The sequence below is a fragment of the Acomys russatus genome, chromosome 7, assembly GCF_903995435.1.
Source record: "Acomys russatus chromosome 7, mAcoRus1.1, whole genome shotgun sequence".
NCBI classification, from domain to species: Eukaryota; Metazoa; Chordata; class Mammalia; order Rodentia; family Muridae; genus Acomys; species Acomys russatus.
The window spans coordinates 61,767,239-61,789,637 of NC_067143.1; the positions used below are offsets into that span (position 1 = coordinate 61,767,239).

General features: G+C 48.7%; 1 protein-coding gene across 1 annotated transcript in view; it reads left to right on the forward strand.

Moving 5' to 3' along the window:
- The window catches only part of Mical2 (microtubule associated monooxygenase, calponin and LIM domain containing 2), a 224,421-nt gene that overhangs the window by 110,968 nt on the left and 91,054 nt on the right, over positions 1-22,399 (forward strand). The window contains exons 5-15 of the mRNA XM_051149233.1: positions 1,327-1,443; positions 4,013-4,114; positions 6,006-6,161; positions 9,545-9,645; positions 13,028-13,285; positions 14,337-14,452; positions 15,244-15,370; positions 16,268-16,358; positions 17,344-17,491; positions 18,353-18,552; positions 18,832-18,938. Coding sequence (XP_051005190.1) covers positions 1,327-1,443; positions 4,013-4,114; positions 6,006-6,161; positions 9,545-9,645; positions 13,028-13,285; positions 14,337-14,452; positions 15,244-15,370; positions 16,268-16,358; positions 17,344-17,491; positions 18,353-18,552; positions 18,832-18,938 — 1,523 coding nt within the window. The remainder of the gene's footprint in view (positions 1-1,326; positions 1,444-4,012; positions 4,115-6,005; positions 6,162-9,544; positions 9,646-13,027; positions 13,286-14,336; positions 14,453-15,243; positions 15,371-16,267; positions 16,359-17,343; positions 17,492-18,352; positions 18,553-18,831; positions 18,939-22,399) is intronic.

A 22,399-nucleotide genomic window follows, 5' to 3' on the forward strand; every position in this document is an offset into this window, starting at 1 on the left:
ACTGAGTCCTTAGGTTGTGGCCTGAGTTCTGGAAGCCCAGCTGCCTGGCGAGTGTTCAGATGGCGGGTGGTCCCCAGTCCCAGCTGCACCTCAGCTTCAGCATTACTCAGCAGTTGTCCTGTGTCCTGTGCTAGGACTCTGCACTCACCATCACTGTTCTCCAGCCGTAGGTTCTTAGCAGCCATTGCTGCCCTTTAAGGCTCATCTTCCCACCTTAGTATGCCAGGACAGAAGCAGAGCTAGCCATCCCTCCCAACTCTCATCTCTCTAGGATCCCCCCGACCCCCAATCATCAGTCTTCCTGCCCCTCACCCTGGGCCCTGCCCTCTATGAGGACTCCATTATTATTCCTTAGCTCAAAGGGTTTGTTCTAGAAGAGGAAGCATTGACCGTCTATCCACCCATACTCCTCCTGTGGTTGTCTCCTTCCTTTCTGACACCACACTAAAGAGATTTTTACCCAGAAGCTTCCTGGCTCCAGGGTGCCCTGGCCTCATGTGGCCTTTAGTATCCTCAGTCTCTCCAGGGAATCTGGTACTCCCAATTACTCCTCTCTTGAAGCCCCAGCCTAGCCCCCATCTCTGTTCATCTACTTCCTCCATTAGAACGCATGCGCCCATCTCCCTGTACCTAAGATGACACCTGGCACATTGTGATGATCAGTGACTATTAACTAAGCTATGCCCACTCAATAAAGAGAAGCCTGCAGCAAGCTTATGAGCTTCTCACGGTGCAGAAAAACGCCCATTTGTACTGAGTTGTGGGGAACAAATAAGGTTGCCCTTACTGGAGGCATTTGAAATGGGAAAAGGCGGAGAGGGCTGAGCCCAGTTGGTGGGGAGAATTCCCTGCCTTGCCCCTTGCCATGAGGGGAGGCACGCTTCAGGCATAGGCCCCATCCAGTGGGCCTTTTGGTCCCTGACTTTCCTTGGGGCTCCTGACTCTAGCTGTCGTCTCCTTTCTCCGTCTCTATCTCATCAGATCCAGAGTCCGGTTCAGCAAAGTTGGAGAAAAGACAGATCTCCCTGGTTGGAGCAGCCTGGTACAGCTAGAACAGAGCTGCCAGTCAGACAGAACTGTATCTGTGGCCTGCTTTTTGCTTTGTGTGGCCTTGAGCAGTCACTTGACTTTATTAAGGCTCCACATCTTCCTCTGTGAAGTGAGAATAAGGATTCCCCCCAGAAAGTCCTGGGATGACTGGCACAAACTCAGACAACATGGTGCTACCCTCCGAGCTCACTGGCCCACACCTGCACAGTACCTGCATACAGGTGGTGCTCAAGCATTGCTCCTGACAGTCCTCTTCCTTCCCTTCCTTCCTGACAGGTATCCGTCAATTGCAGCTCATCTTGTTCAAGGTGGCCCTGATGCTGGGAGTGGAGATCCACGTGAATGTGGAGTTTGTGAGGGTTCTAGAGCCTCCTGAAGACCAAGAAAATCAAAGTACAGTATGATTTTTTTTTTCCCCTCTCTGCCCTGAAGGCAGATATTCCAAACGGGAAGCTGCGCTGGTGGCTCGCCGAGGCTATCTCTGCAAGTTATTTTTGCTGGGAGCTGTTTGGCATACTTCCACTGACAAATACTTTACCTTTTTTGACCATTTCTGTGGCTTTGGGCTTGCTCTTCCGCCCCCGGCCAAGGGCGGGGCACTGGTGGAATTATTATTATGCCATGAAGGCTATAATTTGGTTACTCAGATCCTAGGAAGATGCAGCTTTGACAAATGACGTCCAGTCATTGGCAGGAAAGAGGACAGATCTGAGAGTGTAATAAAGTTCATACATGCTTCAAGATGTGTGTTTCAGCTCACACAGAGATGGATAGCTATGCCTGCTGGATCCTAAAAATATTTTAAAATACAGTAAAGAAATAGCCATCTAGAATGTTTGTAAAATAAAACTTCTAGATATTTCTTAGCATTCATATGTCTTAGCTAAGGTTTCACTGTTGTGAAGAGACACCATAACCATGGCAACTCATTTGTTTGTTTGTTTGTTTGGGGGTTTTGTTTGTTTTTGTTTTGTTTTGAAGATAGGGCTTCTCTGTGTAGCCAGAGGCTATCCTGAAACTCATTCTGTAGACCAGGCTGGCCTCAGACTCAAAATGATCCGCCTGCCTCTGCCTCCTGAATGTGGAGATTAAAGGTGTGGACACTGCTCCAGCCCCACCCCCACCCAGTGACCACAGCAACTCTCACAAAGGAAAACATTCAACTGGGGCTGGCTTACAGTTCAGAGGTTTAGTCCATTGTCATCATGGCGGGAAGCATGGAGGCACACAGACAGAAATGGGGCTAGAGAACTAGCTGAGAGTTCTACGTCTGGATTGGCAGACATCAGGAAGAGACACTGAACCATAGACCTGGCTTGAACTTATGAAACCCCGAAGCCCATCCCCTAGTGATTCACCTCCTCCAACAAGACCGTACCACCCAATAGTGCCACTCTCTATGTGCCTATGGGAGCCATTTTTATTCAAACCATCGCTGTGTGTGTGTGTGGGTGTGTGTGGGTGTGTGTGGGTGTGTGTGTGATTCCTGAGATAGTCTTATGTAGCCCAAGCTGGCCTCAAACTTGCTATGTTGCCAAGGATGACCCTTGAACTTCTGAATGCTGGGACTACAGGAGCCCCCATACCCAGTAGTACTTTTAATTTTATTGTTTTAATTTATAGGTCATAGAATGTTCCATCTAGGCAGGTTCTGGATAGCATTCTTTCTCCTTGTTGTGCATATTTAAAGTCTGATATTTTAGCTGAACATGCTGGTGCACACCTATAATCCCAGGACTGAGGCAATATGGATGTGGGTTCAAGGCCAGCCTGGGCTACATACTGAGAACCCGCCTAAAAACCAAAAACTAGAAGAAAGGAAAATCAAATTCTGATCTCTTTCACACACTACAATCAGGAGGTTTGTCCATCAAGGTTTCATATCTTGCTGTCAGAATTACTTCCTGCCTTGGAAATGCTGAGTTATGAGGCAGTTGGCAACTTTGCAGCTTCCCAAGGAGCGTGTACCCCTGACTTCTGGCTGCTGCCCCAATATATTCCACAACTCAGGGAGGCTCTCCTTGCTTTTGTAGCAAGACACTATTGTTTGAGGCATTCAGAGACTGCCTGCTCCTAACTGCCGGAACATCTCCACTGGACAGTCGGTCCTAAATCTGAGAACCCAGCCAGGCTTGCCCCAAGAGTGCATGTCCATAACAGCAGACGATTGGAGCAGGAAGTAGCAATGCAAAGTGACTCCCTGGCATTCCACACATCCTCTGGGATCTGCTTTACAATGCAAAGCCATTGATTACGGGGCAAACATGTGTGACTCTGATGCGATACAGCCAGAGGACAAGGGACACGGGTTTGGGGCTTTGTTAGCATCCTAGCAAAGGTCAGCCACACCAGGCATGGAGTTGGCAGTGCCTCCATCTTGGCTTTGTTCTAAATTGCACCAATAGAAAACCAGAGAGAACCTGGATCTGGTCTGTCCCGTGTCCCCAGCCTATAGCCTGGGAACTACATGCTACCCAGGATAGCTATGAATGTGGCCAAATGTGAAATAGTATGTTTAATTAAAATATTATGATGGTTTTTTTTTTACATGAAAGAAACCTCAATTGCACAGTTATCAACCATGAACTCTGTAGAAGACACCATTGTGTCACAGTGTCAAAAGGCCGGGTACATGGGATACCTCTTCTGGAGGTTTCACTGGGTCATTATCCATTTCTTTTTGTTTTGTTTTGTTTTTTGTTTTTGTTTGTTTGTTTTGTTTTGTTCTGGTCAAGACAGGGTTTCTCTGTGTATGTATCCTTGACTGTTCTGGACTCACTCTGTAGACCAGGCTGGCCTCAAACTCACAACGATCCACCTGCCTCTGCCTCCCGAGTGCTGGGATTAAAGGCGTGCACCACCACCGCCCGACTATCCATTTTTTATGGCCGGCAGGGAGGGGTGGCATCAGTCTCTCAGCCTGCCTCTGTCAGCTCCTCTAACCATCTCTTTGCCCTGGTAGAAGTCGGATGGCGGGCAGAATTCCTCCCTGCAGACCACGCCCTGTCTGACTTTGAGTTTGACGTCATCATTGGTGCTGATGGCCATAGGAACACACTAGAAGGTGAGGACTCTTCTTTTGGGGAGTAGGCCTTAGAGATAATAAGGGGAACTAGAGAAGGAATATCAGGATGGCAGATGGTTCTGCTAAGAGTAGAGGGAATGCTGTTCTGTCCTGCCTGAGGCGGAGCATGTAAGGACAGCCATTCCACCTTCCCTCTTGCCGGACCTTAGCATCCCCAGATGAGAATATGGGTAGCAGAACCCTCTCAGAGCACTGAGCCAAGGGATAGGGAAGTGCTTAGCTGTGAAAATGCTTTTTAAAGCGGGGTGGGGCGAGGGGGCGGTTACTGTGGGAAAAGCCAACACAAACTCACCAAGCACCTGCCACTCTGTTAGCCAAAGTGTACTCTTCTCTCACTTCATCCAAGGCAAACATCTCAAGATTTTAATGGAACCCATTCGTGGTCAAGGACTCTACCAATCAATCGAGGAGCCTTCTTTCTTCGTAACTTTTAAGCACACCCACAGCTGGGCAGCTAGGCAAACTGTCAGGATTCAAAGCCACTCTTCTCTAAGTCCCACAGACAGACTTCACGTACTCACTTATGTTTAAAAGTGTTGTCCGAGACCATGGGTGGGAAACAACATGGCACTGGTGGCATAGTTTAGAGCAAGAACAGTTGTCGTTTTTGAGTTCGCCCCTGTCCAGGGTCTCAGGTTGCAGATACATGGCTGGGAAAAATCATTCTCTGAGGTCAGGATACATACCCTGAAATAAGTCTGACCCCAGAAAACCCTGCATGTGTGGTCCTCCAACTCAGGCCTCTCCTGTTAGCTACACTCTGCCTTGTCTCTACTCACCCCGCCTTCACTGCGATGCCCATCTTCTCCCGACAATATCTGACAAGGCAACTCAAAGCTGCCAATGCAGATACTTGCATGAATTATGGGATTGCTCGGTGGTTTGGGAAAAATACAGGGCTGGGTACTTGAAATCCCATGATCTATGCTCAGCCCGCTATAGTTGGACCCTCCCACATCAATCAGTAATCAAGAAACCGCTGCCACAGACATACCCTCAGGCCAATCTGATGGGGGCTGCTCCTCAGTTGAGAGACCCTCTTCCCGGGTAGGTCTAGGTTTGTGTCAAGACAAAGCAGCCAGCACACATGCTAGGTACCAGCCACCAGGAAGCAGTGCATTGGTTTCCTCTGCTAGGCGTCAGGGTAGCTTGACTTGAGGAAGTACCACCACCATCTCTGCCTTCATCTCTACAGAGCTGCTCCCTCAGTGTGTATATGTGTCCACCTTTCCCTGAGAAGAAAGACATCAGCCGTATTACAGCAGAGGCCCCAGTCTACTCCAGTGGACCTTATCATAACTAAGCACAGCTGTAATAACCCTATATCCAAAAGGTCACAGATGAGGCACCAAGGCTTTGGACTTCATTGTGCAAAATTGCTGTGTGTGTGTGTGTGTGTGGGTGACAGTGCAATAAAACCCACAACAAGAAAGATATAAAGAAAATGTGTTACCATGCCCGCCCTACGGGACTTCAGTCTAATCTGATTTTTCCAAAGAAAGTTTCCTTTTCCATTTAAAATGCTAACAAAATCATTTGGATCATGTAGGAGTCCAGTGCCGAAGGGCCTTAAGAGTGTGTTCAGTGGCATATCCAGCATGTCTGCAGAGGGCTGAGCCTGGGACCCACTGCACAGACCATTTTGGCTACTGGTCTGAGGATATGTAAGCGGCTCATATGATCCAACAGGATAGAAGAGAAGAGAGCCAGCTGACTTCAAAATGCCTCTTGTGGGACAAGCCTAGTACCTGCCCACTCCAGAGTCCCTGTCCCCATTGTCTGTGGGGCACTGAGAAGAGTGTCCCCACAATATTGTCTGAGTTCGCACCCAATCCAGAGGACTGACCCAGTTATCCTATTTCTTCTGCAGGGTTCAGGAGGAAGGAGTTCCGAGGGAAGCTGGCCATCGCCATCACTGCCAACTTCATAAACAGGAACAGCACAGCAGAGGCCAAGGTGGAGGAGATCAGTGGCGTGGCCTTCATCTTCAACCAGAAGTTCTTCCAGGACCTGAAGGAAGAGACAGGTGAGGTGTCACCTTGCTAAAGCCTATTTGCAGTTTCTGAGAGAGAGAGAGAGAGAGAGAGAGAGAGAGAGAGAGAGAGAGAGAGAGAGAGAGAGAGAGAGAGAGAGAGAATGTGTGTGTGCGTGCATGCATGACACTATAAGCATGTGTGCAACACAAGTGCGGTGGCTGAAGGACAAGATCTAGCATCGTTCTTGAGATGCTGGCCACATGTTTTTGTTTTTGTTTTGAGAAAAGGCCTCTCACTGGCCTAACACTCGATGAGTAGGCTAGGTTAAGTGGCCAGTGAGCCCCAGGGATCTGTGTCTGCCTCCCCAGCACTGGGGTGATGATACTAGGCCTACTTTCCCTGACCTCGTGGATTCTGGGGATCAAATTCCATCCTGCAGTACTTGCAGAGCATACATTTTTCTGACTAAGCCATCTCCCTGGTCCTCTGTCCAAGATGTCTGAGCTGTTCACAGGCCCGCTGGCCTCCAGTGGTTGCTAGGACTGGAATATGGGAGTAAAGCTTTCTCTTGGTACAGGAGATGTCCAGAGGCCCTTCAGGGACAAGGGGAGATCTTGAGAGCATGTTTCCGATGTTGACTGTGGAAATAGATAATAGACATTACTGATAGGTAGTGGACATGTACTAACTGTCGCGTGTCAGAGCTTAGCATTGTAGAGTACAAAGCCAAAGTTAGCCCCACCCCTCCTGAGGTTTCCCCCTATCCAAAGAGGGTACCCACATAAAGCACTGTAAGATAAGGTAGCAGGGAAGGCTGTGCCCACAATCAGCATGAGATGCTGGGGACACTCTGAGGAGAGAGCCTGTAATCTGAGGGAGAACCTCAGGAATCCCAGGTGCTTTGTACAGCACCTCAGCTGCCCCTCCCTAGGAGACAAGACAAGGACCCTCCTACCCCACCCTCACCGTGCTCAGGCAGAAGTTGTCACCTAACCATGGGTCTCTAGAACAGAAGGTATTGGATTCAATAGCTTAGCAGATATTCTCTTGAACGCATGCTATGTTCCAAATGCTGGGTGGAAAGCCTGAGGCAGAGTGGCAAACCAAGACTTACGTTCTGTGTGGCCAGATAGCCAGTAAATAAACAACAGGTGCTCGTGGGAGTAGAGAAGAAACAAAGAGGAGCTGACTTTTTTTTTTTTTTTTTTTTTTAATAACCTGATCAAAAGCGCACATTATTCCTTGAAAAGCCAGCACAATGAGTGTTAAGCTTACAGTATGATGGGCACATACTGTAATCCCAGCACTTGGAAAGTGGAAGCAGGAAAATCAGGCTTCAAAACCAGCACCAGCTACATAGTAATTTTGAGCACAGCCTTAACTATAGGGCTCCTTGTCTGTAGAAGTGGAAGTACGTCATAGGACTCCCCGACTACCCGGTCGGCTCTGGTCTATCGGCACTTTCTGTCTGTGCCACCTACACACTCAATTCACGTGGCTCCGGTTCTGATCAACGTATCCATACTTTTTCTTCTCTTTTTCTTAGCACATTTTAAATATTGCCCACGTTTCTCATTTTCTCATTTGACAGCACATCTTAAATATAGTCCTGACGGACAGTAGGCTTGGGAGACTGTGGCATCTCTTGACCTCCAAGCCAAGGCTGGATGCCCATGTGGCTCTGGTATTGCCTTTGACATGGGAATGGCTTTCTATATTCAAGGGCCAAAGGCAGGGAAAATCAAAAGGATCGTGTTTCATGATACACTGAGATGATAGGACATTCAGGTTTCAGTGTCCCTTAGCAAGGACTTTGATTTCACGACACAGCCGTGGACATGCAGTCGCATTGTTGTCCATAGCTGGTTCCACCGTGAGTGTTTCTAACAGAGACCAAGTAACCCACAAAGACACACATGTTTGCTTAAAACCTTGGCCTCTGAGCTCCACCTTTCACGAGCTTCCTATTAAGGCAACACTTTCCATGGAACCATTTCCTGTAAGGCACAGCTTCTAGGAACCGGCTAAGTTGCTGAGCCAGCCTCCTGCCTCTTGCTGCTCACAGTGATATTTGCCATCTTACGTCCCTCTGAGCCTCCACAATTTATTATTACAAGTTTTAATATTTCCTTTCCAGAGTATAATATACTTAATTCTCCAGCCCTTCCTTCCCCTTAGAAGCAAAAAAAATAAACTTCCCGAGCCATCGAATAGGGAGTATGACAGGACATTGCGTCTGTTTCTCCGAAGGTTCCACGAGCTTCCTTTAAACTTGGCTGTTGTTGCCTCTGTAAGTTATTGTGTCATGTCAGTGACAGCAATAAATTTCCCTTGATTCCCTGGGGGACCGCGGCAGGCATGCTACTTCCTATTTTACTGTAATAATAAGGGTGTTGCTATGGTTACCCAGCACACCTTGTGTGGATGCTTTGAGGTCACTGTGTGCCTGCTAGTCCCCTTCACATAAGCTGAACCACAGGGTTTCAGGCTCCAGTGAACATCAGAGTCACCCAGGGAGTTTAAGACGTAGGGTGCTGGCCCTACCCCAGTTTCTAACTCAGACGCCCTGACAATTTGACCTTCTATTAAGTTCTCAGGTGAAGTCAGTGACTCTGGCTGAGCTTCCCTGCATCCCTCTGAGAACACAGAGGCCAGGCATCATCTCATAGCATGATTTTAAATGCATAAACCTAATGTGTGAATGTTTTGCTGTGCACAGAATAGACAAAAGGTGAAACCTAAAGCTGGAGAGATGGCTCCATTGAGGATCTGAATTCAATTCCCAGGACCCACGTAAAGCCTTGGGCATAGTAGTGTGTGTTTGTAATCCCAGCTCTAGTTTGTAGAGACAGGAGCATCCTTGAGGCTTCCTCTCTGGCCATTCTACTCTAGCTGCTGAGCTGTGGGTTAATGATAAATCCTGTCTCACGAAGGAAGACACTTGAAAAACGATGCCTGAGGTTGTCTTCTGAGATACACACAGGCACATGCACACACATCAGCATGCAATCTAGGCCTCTAACCTCGAGCTATAGTTCCATTTGACCTGGGTTTTCTCATGATGCAAGCTAGGGCACAGAGTGGATGGGGCCTGAGCCATATAGTTGGGTTCAAAGTTGGGTTTTTTGTTTGTTTGTTTGTTTGTTTTGCTTAGCATCCATGGTCCTGTCCAGATTGTCCTATAACACTCTCTGTCTAGCTTTAACTTAGGAATACCGGACACCTATGGTCGTTGTAGGTGGTTTGGTTGTTTTGTTTTTGAACATGTCTTTGTGCAACCATGAAAGCTGGTTGCTTCGACCAGGGTAACGTCTGGTCCTCCCTTCTTCCTCCCACAGCCTGGTATATCATTATTGGTTATTTTATATGCATCTCCTCCACGTACATAATGAGGCCTGGCTGGTAAACTGAGTCTGAATGCCTCTCCTTTCAGGGATTGATCTCGAAAACATTGTTTACTACAAGGACTGCACCCACTACTTTGTCATGACAGCCAAGAAGCAGAGCCTGCTGGACAAAGGCGTCATCATTAACGTACGTACCTGTGGGCTGTGATTTCTTACCTGTCTTCCCCTGGGCAGAGTGGACCGGCAGCATCTGCAGATGTGGGAGAAGATGATATCCTGCTAGAACCCATGCAAAGGGGAAGAGACTGTTCTTTGCCTTTGGTGTCACGTGGCTGCCCAGCCACACGGATATGTTTCAAACATGTTGTGATGAGAGAGCTTCGCCCAGATGTGCCCAGAAAATGACCAGTTGAATCTTTTCCTTCCTCAAACACCATTCATTTGGCCCCACTGCTTCTCTAGAAGGTCACTTCAGGGGAGGTGGGGATTCCTTGTCCTTGTGATACATAGAGATACCGTCACTTAGGAGTCTTACACTATGTCCCTTTGCCTTGGGGACATTCACTTATTTGTAGTCAGAGATGAGCAGAGACCCGACTCTGCCATGGTGGCCAAGATGCTGTTGCTTTTTCTGAATCTCAGTCTTTATATCTACAAAATTGAATAATTCCTGTCTGAAACGGGTTCTTGAGATGTGACTCTGTGTGTGTTGGGGGGGGGAGGGTGCTGCGTGAGGAACACACACACATATGTGTATAGTGCACGTGTTGTGCTTAGTACAGAGCCTGGCGGATAGTGGCTGTCAAGATTCTTCCACATCCAGCCTTGTTTGGTCACTTGTTCTTCTGTCCTGTTGGCCCCTCGGTCTCTCTTCGTAGCGTGGCTTCTTGTTTTACTTACTTATTTATTTGTTTGTTTGTTTATTTTTGTTCCAAAAGAGTTAATGTCTTGATGAATAGCTCAGGCTATCTTCAAATTCTCCATCCTCTTGCCTTGGCCTCTTAAGAGCTGAGATTTGAAGGCATGCACTCCAGGCGGAGCGTGCATCATTATGAAGAGAGAGCAAGATGGCACTGGAGAGAGATGACTTAAAGGTTAAGAGCACATGCTGTTCGCCAAGAGGACCCAACTTTGGGTACTACCACCTACATCAGGTGGCTCCAACCTACTAGAACTCGTTTCAGGAGATCCGGTATCCTCTTCTGACCTCACCAGGCACTGCATGCATGTGGCATATGCTTAGATAGACACACATATGGATGAATAAAAATAGGCAAGAGGAGGTGGTGAGGATGAGAGATTTGGTCGGGCCCCATCTGTGTAGAGCTCCTGTGCTCTTTGCTTTAAGATAAGAATTCCACAGCCCCAGGTCAGCTGCCTCTGGGCCCTGGCCCGGCCCGGGACTACTCGTTGTTGCTTGCCAGAGTACAGTGTGCTTAGCTTCTCACCAGCTTGTTCTGGCATCTGGCCCGGAAGCCTGAGTAACGCAGGCCTCCCCTGGGCCTCCTCCACCTTGGCTGGGGCCTCTGCTGAGAGCATGGGTCGTAGGCAGAGGCTGTGGGTAAGCCTGGCGACACTAGCCTTAGCCCCCTACACACACACACACACAACACATACACACACACGTTGTTATGAGCAGTGGTTTTCCACATCTGCCAGCTCACTGCTGGCTGGTTAGTCTGCCCACTGGTGTGGTACCCTCTCCTCTCCTCAGGTGTGCCTGTTGAGGTGGCTTCTTCAGTCTTCTCATGGACTGGGTACAATCTGGGGTCGGGGGGAATATTTGAATTTCCAAAATAGAGCATTTGAAATTATAGCTGCCCAGGAAGTGGAAGCAGAAAGTCACTCTGCTTATAAAGGAGGTCGTATGTCTTGAGACCTCCTGTCCTGGCACCTTACATGGTCCTGTTAGCATTTCCTCACACACCACCATTTGTGGCATTATGGAATAGTGGGGGCAGGCGGTGTCATCCACTGAGAACTTCCTATGTGCCAGGCATGGCATGGGGTAGTTCATGTGTACTCTACTCCAGCTATAAGGAGATCTTATAATTGTTGTCTTGCAAATGAGAAAATGGAGACTCGGAATCAAGCTAAACGGCGTGCCCAGATTCCAGTTGTGATAGCGTCTCATGTATGCCAGGCTGGCCTTGAATTCATTTTTCAGCTGAGGATGACCTTAACTCCTGATCCTCTTGCCTCCATTTCCCACATACTGAAATTACAGGCGTGCACCATCACCCTCAGTTTTAATCATTGCTGAGACTGAACCCCAGTTTCTCGTGCACAATAGAGAGTGCTCTATCAATGGGACCTTCCCCTTTCACGTCACCTTTGGGAAAGGTGGCCTTTAAGTTTCTTTGCCAAAGATGAGCAGACTGGACTTTGGGAATCTTCTAAACTTTTCTCTTCATTCTCTGACACTCTTTGGCCGCGTCTCTGGGATGAATTCCCTCATTGTCCAAGTGCAGGTGTTCTCACTCCAGCGGAGAAACAGGACAATGCCCATGTTCACAGCCAAGCCACAAGTGTCCCCAGCGCCATGGAAAAGTGGACAGCTGCGTCTGGAAGGAAATTCAGAGAGTGGCATGGCACACCTTTTTTTTTCTCTTCTGACCTTGTTTGAGCACTAAGCACAGCTATTGTGGACCCCCAGTAGCTTAGCACCACCCATTAATAAATCACAGTCACTGGCTGGTTCCTTTGTCGCTTATTTGTACTTGAGGTTATTGCAATGTGCAGTGTGCAATGTGCTCCTTGTTTGCCAAGAGGCTGTTACCAAGCATGCTGTTGATTACAGTTCCCAGCATCCTCTGTCTGAATTCCTACATGAGATAGATCTTTCAGCACTTGGTGCCAGGAAAAACTGGCCTCCCCTGAGGAATCGCTGTGCTCCGTTTTCTGATAAGGAAAGTCCATATCTCATTTCCCCTTTGCCTTGGAGGCTAGGAAGCCCAAAGCCAAAGTGGGTGCTTAATCACAGCCATGCTGACCGCCATGGCTGGACCATGTGGTTATTTCCTTGGCTCTGGTTTTCTAGTTTGGGTTCTCATACCTGTGTGTGTATGCATGCATGCACCTGTGTCTGTCTGTCTGTGTGTGTGTGTGTGTGTGTGTGTGTGTGTGTGTGTGTGCTTGCACATACTTCCTACAGACACACAAGCACATAGGTGCATCTCTGTGGAGGTCAGAGGTCAGCTTCAGGAGTAATTCCTCAGGAGCCATCCTCTCAGTTTTTGAGACCAGGTCTCTCACTGACCTGAAAGTCACCGATGAGGGTAGGTGAGCTAGCAAAGGTTTCCTGGGGGAATCTTTCTGTCTCTGCCTCCCCAGCACTGAGATCATAGTCACACTGCTCTGCCTCGGTGTTTATGTGGGTTCTGGGGTTTGGACTCAGGTCCCCATGTTTATGCAGCAAACGTTTTACAGACTGATTCATCTCCCAGCCCTTCCCTCTATTTCAGTTTTGAGTAACCTCCCTGTGAAGACCCATCCCATGGCCTAAAAGGGGTATGAAGCTAGCCCTGTGGAGGGAGGGAGGTCTTGATGGATGTTTTGGTCTCCCCCAGGACTACATTGACACAGAGATGTTGCTGTGTGGGGAAAATGTAAACCAGGACAACCTGCTCTCCTACGCCCGTGAGGCCGCTGATTTTGCCACCAATTACCAGCTGCCGTCCCTAGACTTTGCCGTAAACCACAATGGGCAGCCTGATGTGGCCATGTTCGACTTCACCTCCATGTACGCCTCCGAGAACGCAGCCCTGATGCGCGAGCGCCAGGCACACCAGCTGCTCGTGGCCCTTGTGGGTGACAGCTTGCTTGAGGTACTACCTGCCCTTACAGCCCTTAGTTCATGCTGCAGTTCAGATCCACACATTGGTACTCAGGCGGCTGGTGGCCTCTGCTGCCAGCATCCCAGGGAAGGGCAGGTTCTCAGACAATGGGCAGACCTCTGCCAAGCCCATGTTGGCCTGGGAGCTAGCCCTTCTGGCTGAATTCTGAGATTTGTCAGCTTGCCTGTAACAGAAGGCTTACCTCTCATCTCCAGCTTCTTCTGGGCTGCTTCTAGATTGAGGAATAAAGTTAGTCAGGCCTGGTCTGGAGCCCAGGACTGTCCTCTTCCAAACATGTAGACTCCTAAATAAGGCTGGGACCTATTACCTGTGTGGGTGGTCCTGTGTGGCTTTTCAGTATAGGCCTTCTTCCAGAGTGTGAGGGAAGCTGGGGAAGAGGGAGTCTCAAAGCACGTGTGGCAGCCATAGCTTTCCCTCTCACCCCCATAAGTGTGAGGATCCTTAGATAAGCATCCCTTTGGGGTTAGCATCCGATCTTAATATGAACACTGACAGTGTCTGCAAAGTTATCCAGGGATGAGATTCAGATTAGGAACCCTGCTTCGGGTACACTGTGGGGCAAGCTGTCTGCCCCAGTTTTGACCAGATCAGCCCTTACTCACCTTACTGGGGCCCGCCACTTCTATGCCTGTCTCCCTCCCAATTCCCTCCCTTCCTCCTACTCCTCCTGTGCCAAGCACTCGGACAGGCTCCACCATGTTCCAGCCACAAAGCCTTTGCCCCTGACCTTCCCAAATGGAAAGAGATCCGAATCCCAGCCATGCTTTACAAGGAGCATAAAGGCCACACTTCCATGAGGTGTTCCCTGGTTCCGTTCTCCCTCTTCCAGACTCCCCAGGTAGCTTTGCTACATGCGGGGCCACTAAACCCTTCGCATCTGTGCGACAGCTGCCCATGGTTCTGGTGAGCTGTGAGCAGCAGGGCCTTGCCCTTGCCCTGGCTCAGAGACCACCAGATAGAATGGGAGAGAAGACTGGCCACCATTAGAGTCAGTGGGAACACCACGTGTACTCTTTTACAGCCGTTCTGGCCCATGGGCACAGGCTGCGCCCGGGGCTTCCTGGCAGCCTTTGACACAGCGTGGATGGTAAAGAGCTGGGATCAGGGCACCCCTCCCCTGGAGGTGCTAGCTGAAAGGTGAGTTCATAAGTGGGGGGGGGGGGCTGCTGGGTAGAAAGTTCGGGCAGGAGTCGAGCTGTGCTGGTGGCTGTCCTGCAGCCTCCACTTTACCTTATCTTCCTTCTCACGTGTGGCTTGGTGTGATCTGAGGGTCTCCAAGGACACTTGGTGTCACAACCCATGACCTTCAGTGAGTTTCTCTGTGCCTGGTGTCTTAGGCTCTGGGTAGCGGAGACAAATCTTGGCATAGGCTAGTTATAAGTCGTAGCTCTCTGACTTTTTTCATCCACACAAGGCCTGAGAGGTTTATTTAAGAAAGTCTTCAAGGATACTGCACAGTGACCTGTCCTGGGTAAGGGTTCTGTGGCCTTCCAGGCCGCTCCTACAGTTGAGGTCCTGGCTTCCTCCTAGGCCCTTGCTCTGGCCACAAGACCATGAACACTGGGAGAGTTAGTACTGATAAGGGAGACAGGCTTTGGATGGCCTTGGGTGTGGACCACTGCGGCCTCAGGGGCAGGCCACAGGAGCAGCATGGCTGGGTAGTAGCTTTAGCTGAACCAGAGGCTACTGAGATGCCAGCCCTGCACTCCTGCTCCTGCCCAGGGAAGGAGAGCACGCCCCACTACCTGGATGCTTTCCCTCTCTCCCCCTTTTTGTCCCTTCCTAAGTTCTGCAGTTCTCAGGATTGTGTCAGACATTGGGAGGGTCATACAAACACACTCAAGGAGGCCGGGGAAGGGGGCAGTGTAGGAACAAGGGCCTCAGGTGGCAAGAGCAACCCCTGACCTCTGGGCTCTGACCCCCTGCAGAGAGAGTCTTTACCGGCTGTTACCTCAGACAACCCCAGAGAACATCAACAAAAATTTCGAACAGTACACATTGGACCCAGCCACACGGTACCCAAACCTCAACTTGCACTGCGTCAGGCCTCACCAGGTAAGCCCACTCCCAAGACTGTCTGACGCCCCTGCCGTGCCTGAGGAAAAGGAATGCTCTCATAAATTGTCACATTCCTGGGACTGAGGTCACCAAAGCTTGATAGCTCAAGGGTGGAGCCAGTTCTTTCCATAGATACAATGTGCATAGATTTAATGGGGGCAGATTTTTTTTTTTTTTTTTTTTTTTTTTTTTTTGATATGGAGAAATTTACTGTAGAGAGCAGGAAAGTGGGAGGGGTGCCCCAGAGAGGAAGAGAGAGCCAGCCAGCCAGCCAGAGAGAAGATAGACAGAGACAGAGAGAAGAAAAAGAGGCAGTGTGCTTTATAGCCTATGGCGGGGAGAAACTAGAACACATACATTGTTGCATGTGTCTGTGTTTATTTGCATGTTTGCATATATTTTCATGTGCTAATTTGTCAGTGTGTAAATGTGACAAGGATTATATACCTCTGTCTCAAAAATAATCCGCTTTGCTAGCTAGCTATCTCCTCTCGCCACCATGCATAGGCATGGATGTCATATATCCTGAGGATTTTATCCATCCAACCTCTACCCTCTTCAGTTAATAGGACAGAAAACAGTACAGGTTTTTTTGGTTTTTTGTTTTGTTTTTTTTTAGTACAGGTTTTTTTATTAGACAATTAGACATTCACTGTCAGGTCCCCCACATTTGGGAAGACACTTGAGGCCTGTTGTCTGCTGTCTCGGCACACAGACAAGCTGACAACACTGTGTGGCTGTTGTCACTCAGTTGTCCAGAAGCCCTGCTGAAAGTCATGCCAGCCATCACCTGATGAAAGTACTGTTAGGTGGGGAATCTGGCGTGGGGCACAGAACGGCCTAAGCCCAGGATCTGGGAACTGGTGGGCAGATGTGGTCTTTCTCTGCTTGCAGGTGAAGCATTTGTACATCACTAAGGAACTGGACCGCTTCTCTCTCGAGAGATGGGGCTCGGTGAGGAGATCAGTCAACCTCTCCAGGCGGGGTGAGTCCCTGGGACCCTGGGACAAGCAGTGCGGGCGGGCGATGGAGCTTGCCCAGACCCACAGGCAGCCTGGCTCTTCCCCATTACCCATGTGACCTTAGTGGGTGCCTCTCCTCCTTTCCTTCAGCTTTCTCGTCTATAAGAAAGTGCATGAAGCGGGTGGGGGGCATCAGAGCCAAGACGTGCAATTACTAAGTGCAGCACTTCACACAGGAAAGTCCACTCACTGTAGGGAGTTCCACAGAGCTGGTTTTTCTTTTCCTCTTATTTCTGGGGTGAGTGTCCTATCTCCCCAACTTGACAACAGATCCCTGAGCCTTGCCCCGCCACCCCCACTCCCCCCACCCCGCCTCTTCTGAGCTTCCTAATCCTGATACTGGGCACAGAGTAGGTGCTCAGAGGCAGGGCAGTAACTCCCCAGCAGCCAGCTTCTCTCCCCTCTCCTACTCAGAGGCACCCCAGCTATCTCTCTTATCTGTCCAGCCTCTCCCTCCCTTCCCTGCACACACCACATGCCCAGCTGCTGTAGAACACTGTTTATAGTTGTAAACCTTTACTGCTACACAAGCATGGCGGCCTCTCCACATTCTTCGCTGTCACTCCATCCTGTTTTCCTGGAGTGCCTCTGTCTGTGGCATCCCTAGACACTTTTCAATAGCTAGCTCAGATATACATCCTCAGACACGTTCTTTAGAGAGCTCTCTTCCCTGGATCGGCTTGCAACAAACCTGGTCATGAGCTCCTCTAGCCACAACAGCCCCGTGTCATGAGTGTCACCCAGTAGATGCAGGGTCTGTGTTCTTAGCCTCCAACCCATATGGACAGTGCCGTTAGACACTGTGCTTCCTGTTGACCTGGGTCATGCACAGTGGCGATCAGGGTTGCATCTATGTCATCCACTCTTCTGGGATCCCATCCCTGATGGCAGTGGGAGTGACGCTCAGACTGAACTAGCTGAACTCTCCACCTGTATCTTCCCCAACAGAGTCAGACATACGGCCTAACAAGCTCCTAACCTGGTGCCAGCAGCAGACCGAGGGTTACCAGCGCGTCAACGTCACCGACCTGACCACATCCTGGCGCAGCGGCTTGGCCCTGTGTGCCATCATCCACCGCTTCCGGCCAGAGCTGATGTGAGTGTGCACCCTGCACACAAGGGACCCCAAGATTCCTCGGGGTGGAGACCCCCACCCCACTCGGTGTTTCTTCTACAAGTTCCTATTTGGGCTGCCTTCTAAATATTGCTTTTCCCTTGTGTGGACAGCAACATGTGTGCTCTATGTCCCTGGTATATGACAGTCAGCACGGGATCATTAGCTGTGTCTCACCAATAGACACTGCCCCCAAACCCTAATAGCCACACCGTGGAAATCTGAGGATAGACTTCAAAGCCTCCACATCCAGAAGAGGAAGTAGAAGACCGAACTCAGCCAAAGGGACATTTTTTTTTTGACATCCAGATTCATCAGAACCTTTCTGGAATCCTTTAGGGCTTCTTTGTATGTGGGCAAAATGGTAGGGTCAACAGGAGGGCTAGCTGACATTCTAGAAGCCCTTAGTGATGTGCAAAGCAATACCTATTGACATAGGGAGTAGCACAGACTCCCACACATAACAGACCCTTCCTAGAAGGCTGGTGAAAACCTACCAAAATCATCTAGCCACGAGGAAATAGGAATTTCATCTAATTTGGTTGGTTTGGAAAAAAAAAATACTCGCATTACTATAGCAATTAAAACGAAAAATGATTAAGAGAAGTAATTAAAGTAACATCTACATTTCTCAAGAGGGTTGTCATTTTCTGATGGCTTCAGCCTAGATCCTGGGTATGATCATGGTGCGTGTTTGATTCAGTCCCCTCATGAGGGAGGCGTGTTCCTGGGCTTGAGGTGGGGGCTCAGCAGGGCTGGGAAAAATAGTCACCCCGCAGTGCTCCATTATGATCTCACTCCATCCTGACTCACCCCAAACCTCACCCCGTATTGACCCTCCAGCAACTTTGACTCGCTGAATGAGGATGACGCCGTGGGGAACAATCAACTGGCATTTGATGTGGCCAAGCGGGAGTTTGGGATCTTGCCCATGACCACGGGCAAAGAGATGGCGTCTACCCAGGAGCCTGACAAGCTCAGCATGGTCATGTACCTCTCCAAGTTCTATGAGCTCTTCCGAGGCGCCCCACTGAGACCCATGGGTAAGCACAGAGACTTGTCCAGACTTTAGGGTCATGGCTGCCCTCCAGACCAAGTCTGGCTGGCGTTGTCCACTACGCGCCTGCTAGACATCTTCCCTTCAACTCAGAGGCCAAACAAGGGTGACCCTGGAAAAGATGCAGTGGGGTCCGCAAAACCCTCAGGGTGAGGGAATTCTTCTAAGAGAGTCATGATATAACGACTCCTGCAGGTTATGACATCACCACCTCTGGATCCCAATTTCAGTGGTTTTTTTTTTTTTTTTTTTAACTTCTCAACAGATTCCTGGCGTAAAAACTATGGAGAAAATGCTGACTTCGTCTTGGGCAAATCGTTCATTCCGAATAACTATCTCAACCTCACGTTTCCCAGGAAGAGGACTCCACGGGTAAATTTCAGGCTGGTTTTTGTTTTGTTTTGTTTTGTTTTGTTTTGTTGTTTTGCTTTGTTTCCTCACTGCAGGTTATGGGGGAAGAGGAAGGAGAATTTTATGTCTGGGTTTGTTTATGTTGACAAATTGCATAGATCAAGACTCAAAGCATATGCACATAGCTCAGTGGGTGCGTGTGTTAGGAGGGAACCAGGCTGGCTCTGCTCCCTGGATGGTAACTCAAGCTCATTTCTTGTGTCACTAGATGGTTCAGTCCAGGGACATAACGGACACTGGTAAGGCAGCAAGACTATTGTAGCAATCTTATGTTCTCGCGTCTCCATTGATGAAATGCATTCATTCATTCAGTTGTCATCGTGCCCCAATGACTTTTAGGGCTATGGTTTTTAGTTGTTTTGATGATGGGAGCAATTACACAGAAATGAATGTGTGGGGTTCATGGCTTTGAGTCCTGTCCTAGTTTGTGTCTCTGTTTTGATAAAATACTGACCAGCCCAACTTCAGGGAGAAGAGGGTTTATTTGATTAACATTTCCATGTCACAGTCCATCATCAAAAGAGGCCAGAGCAGAAGCTCAGGGCAGGAATTGGTGAAGAAGCCACGGAGGCATGTTCGCTTTCCTTGGCTTGCCTGCCTTCTTCTATAACTCAGAACCATTGGCTCTGAGGTGGTATCATCCACAGTGAGCTGGACCCTCCTACATCAAGAAACACACACACACACACACACACACACACACACACACACACACACACACACACATACACAGAGGTATGACTTCTTTACAGACATGGGGAAAATGTGTGCTGTTCTGTTTTCTAAGCAGTTAAGCCAAAAAAAATCAATGTTTTTTAAGATGTCTGACAGATATCACTGAGTGTCCTGTCATTCCTCTGGGTTCACTCTGGTGTAATGGGATACTTAGCTACACAATTTGGGAACCACAGGTCTGAAGAATAATTATCATTTTATTCATGATATCCAACCAGTGGCCTGAAATAGAAGTGTACCCCAGGAGAGCTATGGATATAGTCTACACAAAATTGTGAACTTAATTTAAACACGAGACAAAGTCTCACATGTAGACCAGGCTGGCTTCAAACTCTCAGAGATGTGCCTGCCTCTGTCCTCTCCACTGGCCTAAAAAGTACTTACTCTCATGCCTAGCTGATGAGACTATTTATGGCAACTGTTTTGTGACTCTTGTAAATGACAACATAGTGCTGCAGTCACACAAAATAAACATGTGTATGTTCTCACAACCTACAAACCATGGGTTAAATACCTCTGAATTTAATGTGTCCTATAAGATGATTTGCATCATCCAATGTGGCCCAGAAAAGCCAAAATTTTGATACTCTTGATTCCAACCATCTTGCATCTCAATGGGAGATACAATATCCTTAATATGTTCACAGTGACAAATACAAGCCAGGGCCCATGAGGCCAGGTGGCTTGCCCAAGGTCACATGCTCCAGAGTTGCACTTCATGGCCTTGCCCCTGTGCTGCACTGCACTTGTTCATCAAAAAGGCCTTGGTTGTGTATCCAGTGATGGAATGTGCTGAAGTGATGGTAGCAAAGGGAGAAGCAGTGAGGAGCTGGACCACACAAGAGGCTAAGAACCATACACACATCTTTACTCATCTGTGGTGGCTCCGCCTCTGCTATGCCACACAAATACTGGTGCAGTCAGACATGTGCCCCGAAATCATGGGGCCTTGTGTACCCTCAGGGAATGCAGATTTAGGTTAAACCACACCTGGACCATTCTATCCTTTAGCCCATCCACCCGACAATGCCTACAACCTTGATAAAGGAATCTGTATGAAGCATTCCTCCCCATCTCTCCCTGATGTCTCCCCATTTTCCAAAGAAATATTCTAACATGTCCATCTGTCCAGTCCCTCCGCATGTTAAATCTTATTCTTCAGACTGCTGAGCCAGTCCTAACAATCTCTCTCCAGGTTTCACTTTTAGGATTTAATGCATCTTTCTTCTCTCCTCTTATCTTACTGGTAACATTCAAATCTCAGCAAGACATACCAACTTCAATCAAAATAGAAGGTGTGTCCTCCGTTAGGGACTATGCTTGCTTTGAGGGAGAGTGCTTCACTCAGGGTTGCCAAGCAATGAAGGTGGGTGGTCCAGCCCTAGAAAAGGAGACCAGGGATGGTGCTTTCCTCTTTAGAAGTCTTTAGTCTGCTTCTACAGTCTGCCTGTGATCCTGTGGTCAGCCTCGAAACACTTCTTGGTATCAGATGAAAGTTCTTGGGAGTTCCTAAACTTTTGTCACCATGCAAGCAGTTGGCACCTGAACCCACATTTTTAGCCTCTTGCCTTTCCTGTATTCATACAGATCTGCACATCTATGCTACTTTGGACTCTCCTTGACCTTCCACCCCTGGGCGGTGCCTGTTTTCATGGACACTGCACTCAGTCACTGTTCTTGTTAAATTATTTGCACATGAGGACACCTGGTGTTTCTCTCACCTTGAGCTCATTTCTTATGAGACACAATAAAGTCATCACCTGCTCTAGAATGCCCATTCCAAAGGCCAGCTAGCTAGCCCAGAGTTTCCCAGTTCAGCTAGGTCCTGCTCTGCTAGCACTTGTCCCTGGTAGGGGGGAAGTTCACACAGCATGACTCTTCTGTATGCAGTCAAGAGTCCAGATGCTGCTCCAAAGCCTTGCTCTTTCTGCATGGATACCTTTTCAGAGGGCCAAGGGAGGTTTAAAAAAATGCTTCTATCCATCTATGTACCCATCTATCTATCCATTCACCCATCAACTCATCTTTCTGCCCACCCATCCACCTATCCATTGCCCATGCACCTATCTATCCATCCATCCACCCACCCATTCTCCCACCCCCCCATCCATCCATCCATCCACCCATCCATCCATCCACCCATCCATCCACCCACCCATTCTCCCATCCATCCATTTACCCACCCACCCATCCATCCATCCACCCACACATCCATCCATCCATCCATCCACTTATCCATCCATCCATCCATCCACCCACCCACCCATCCATCCATCCACTTACCCATCTATCCATCAGTCCATTCACCCATTCATGCACCCGTGTATCTCTCCACACACCCACCTATTCATCAATCCATCTACCTACCCAGCTACCCTTCCATCTATCCATTCATCTACCCTCACATCCACCCACTCACTCATCCACCCATCCATAATCCATCCATCCACACGCTCACCAATCCACCCACCCACCCATCCAAACAACCTTTGGAGGAAGGTTGGGTGTCCTTGTAGGGTAGGGAAACTTCAACTTGGAAATATTACATTTTAATAAGTTATATAGGAGCTATCAAAGTAAGAACTAGAATTCAGATGGTTAAGATTCTGCTACTAATAGTATTGACACTTGTATATCAATTTGTACTTTAAGATGTGTTTTACATTCAGTGATTCCATTAACCTTCA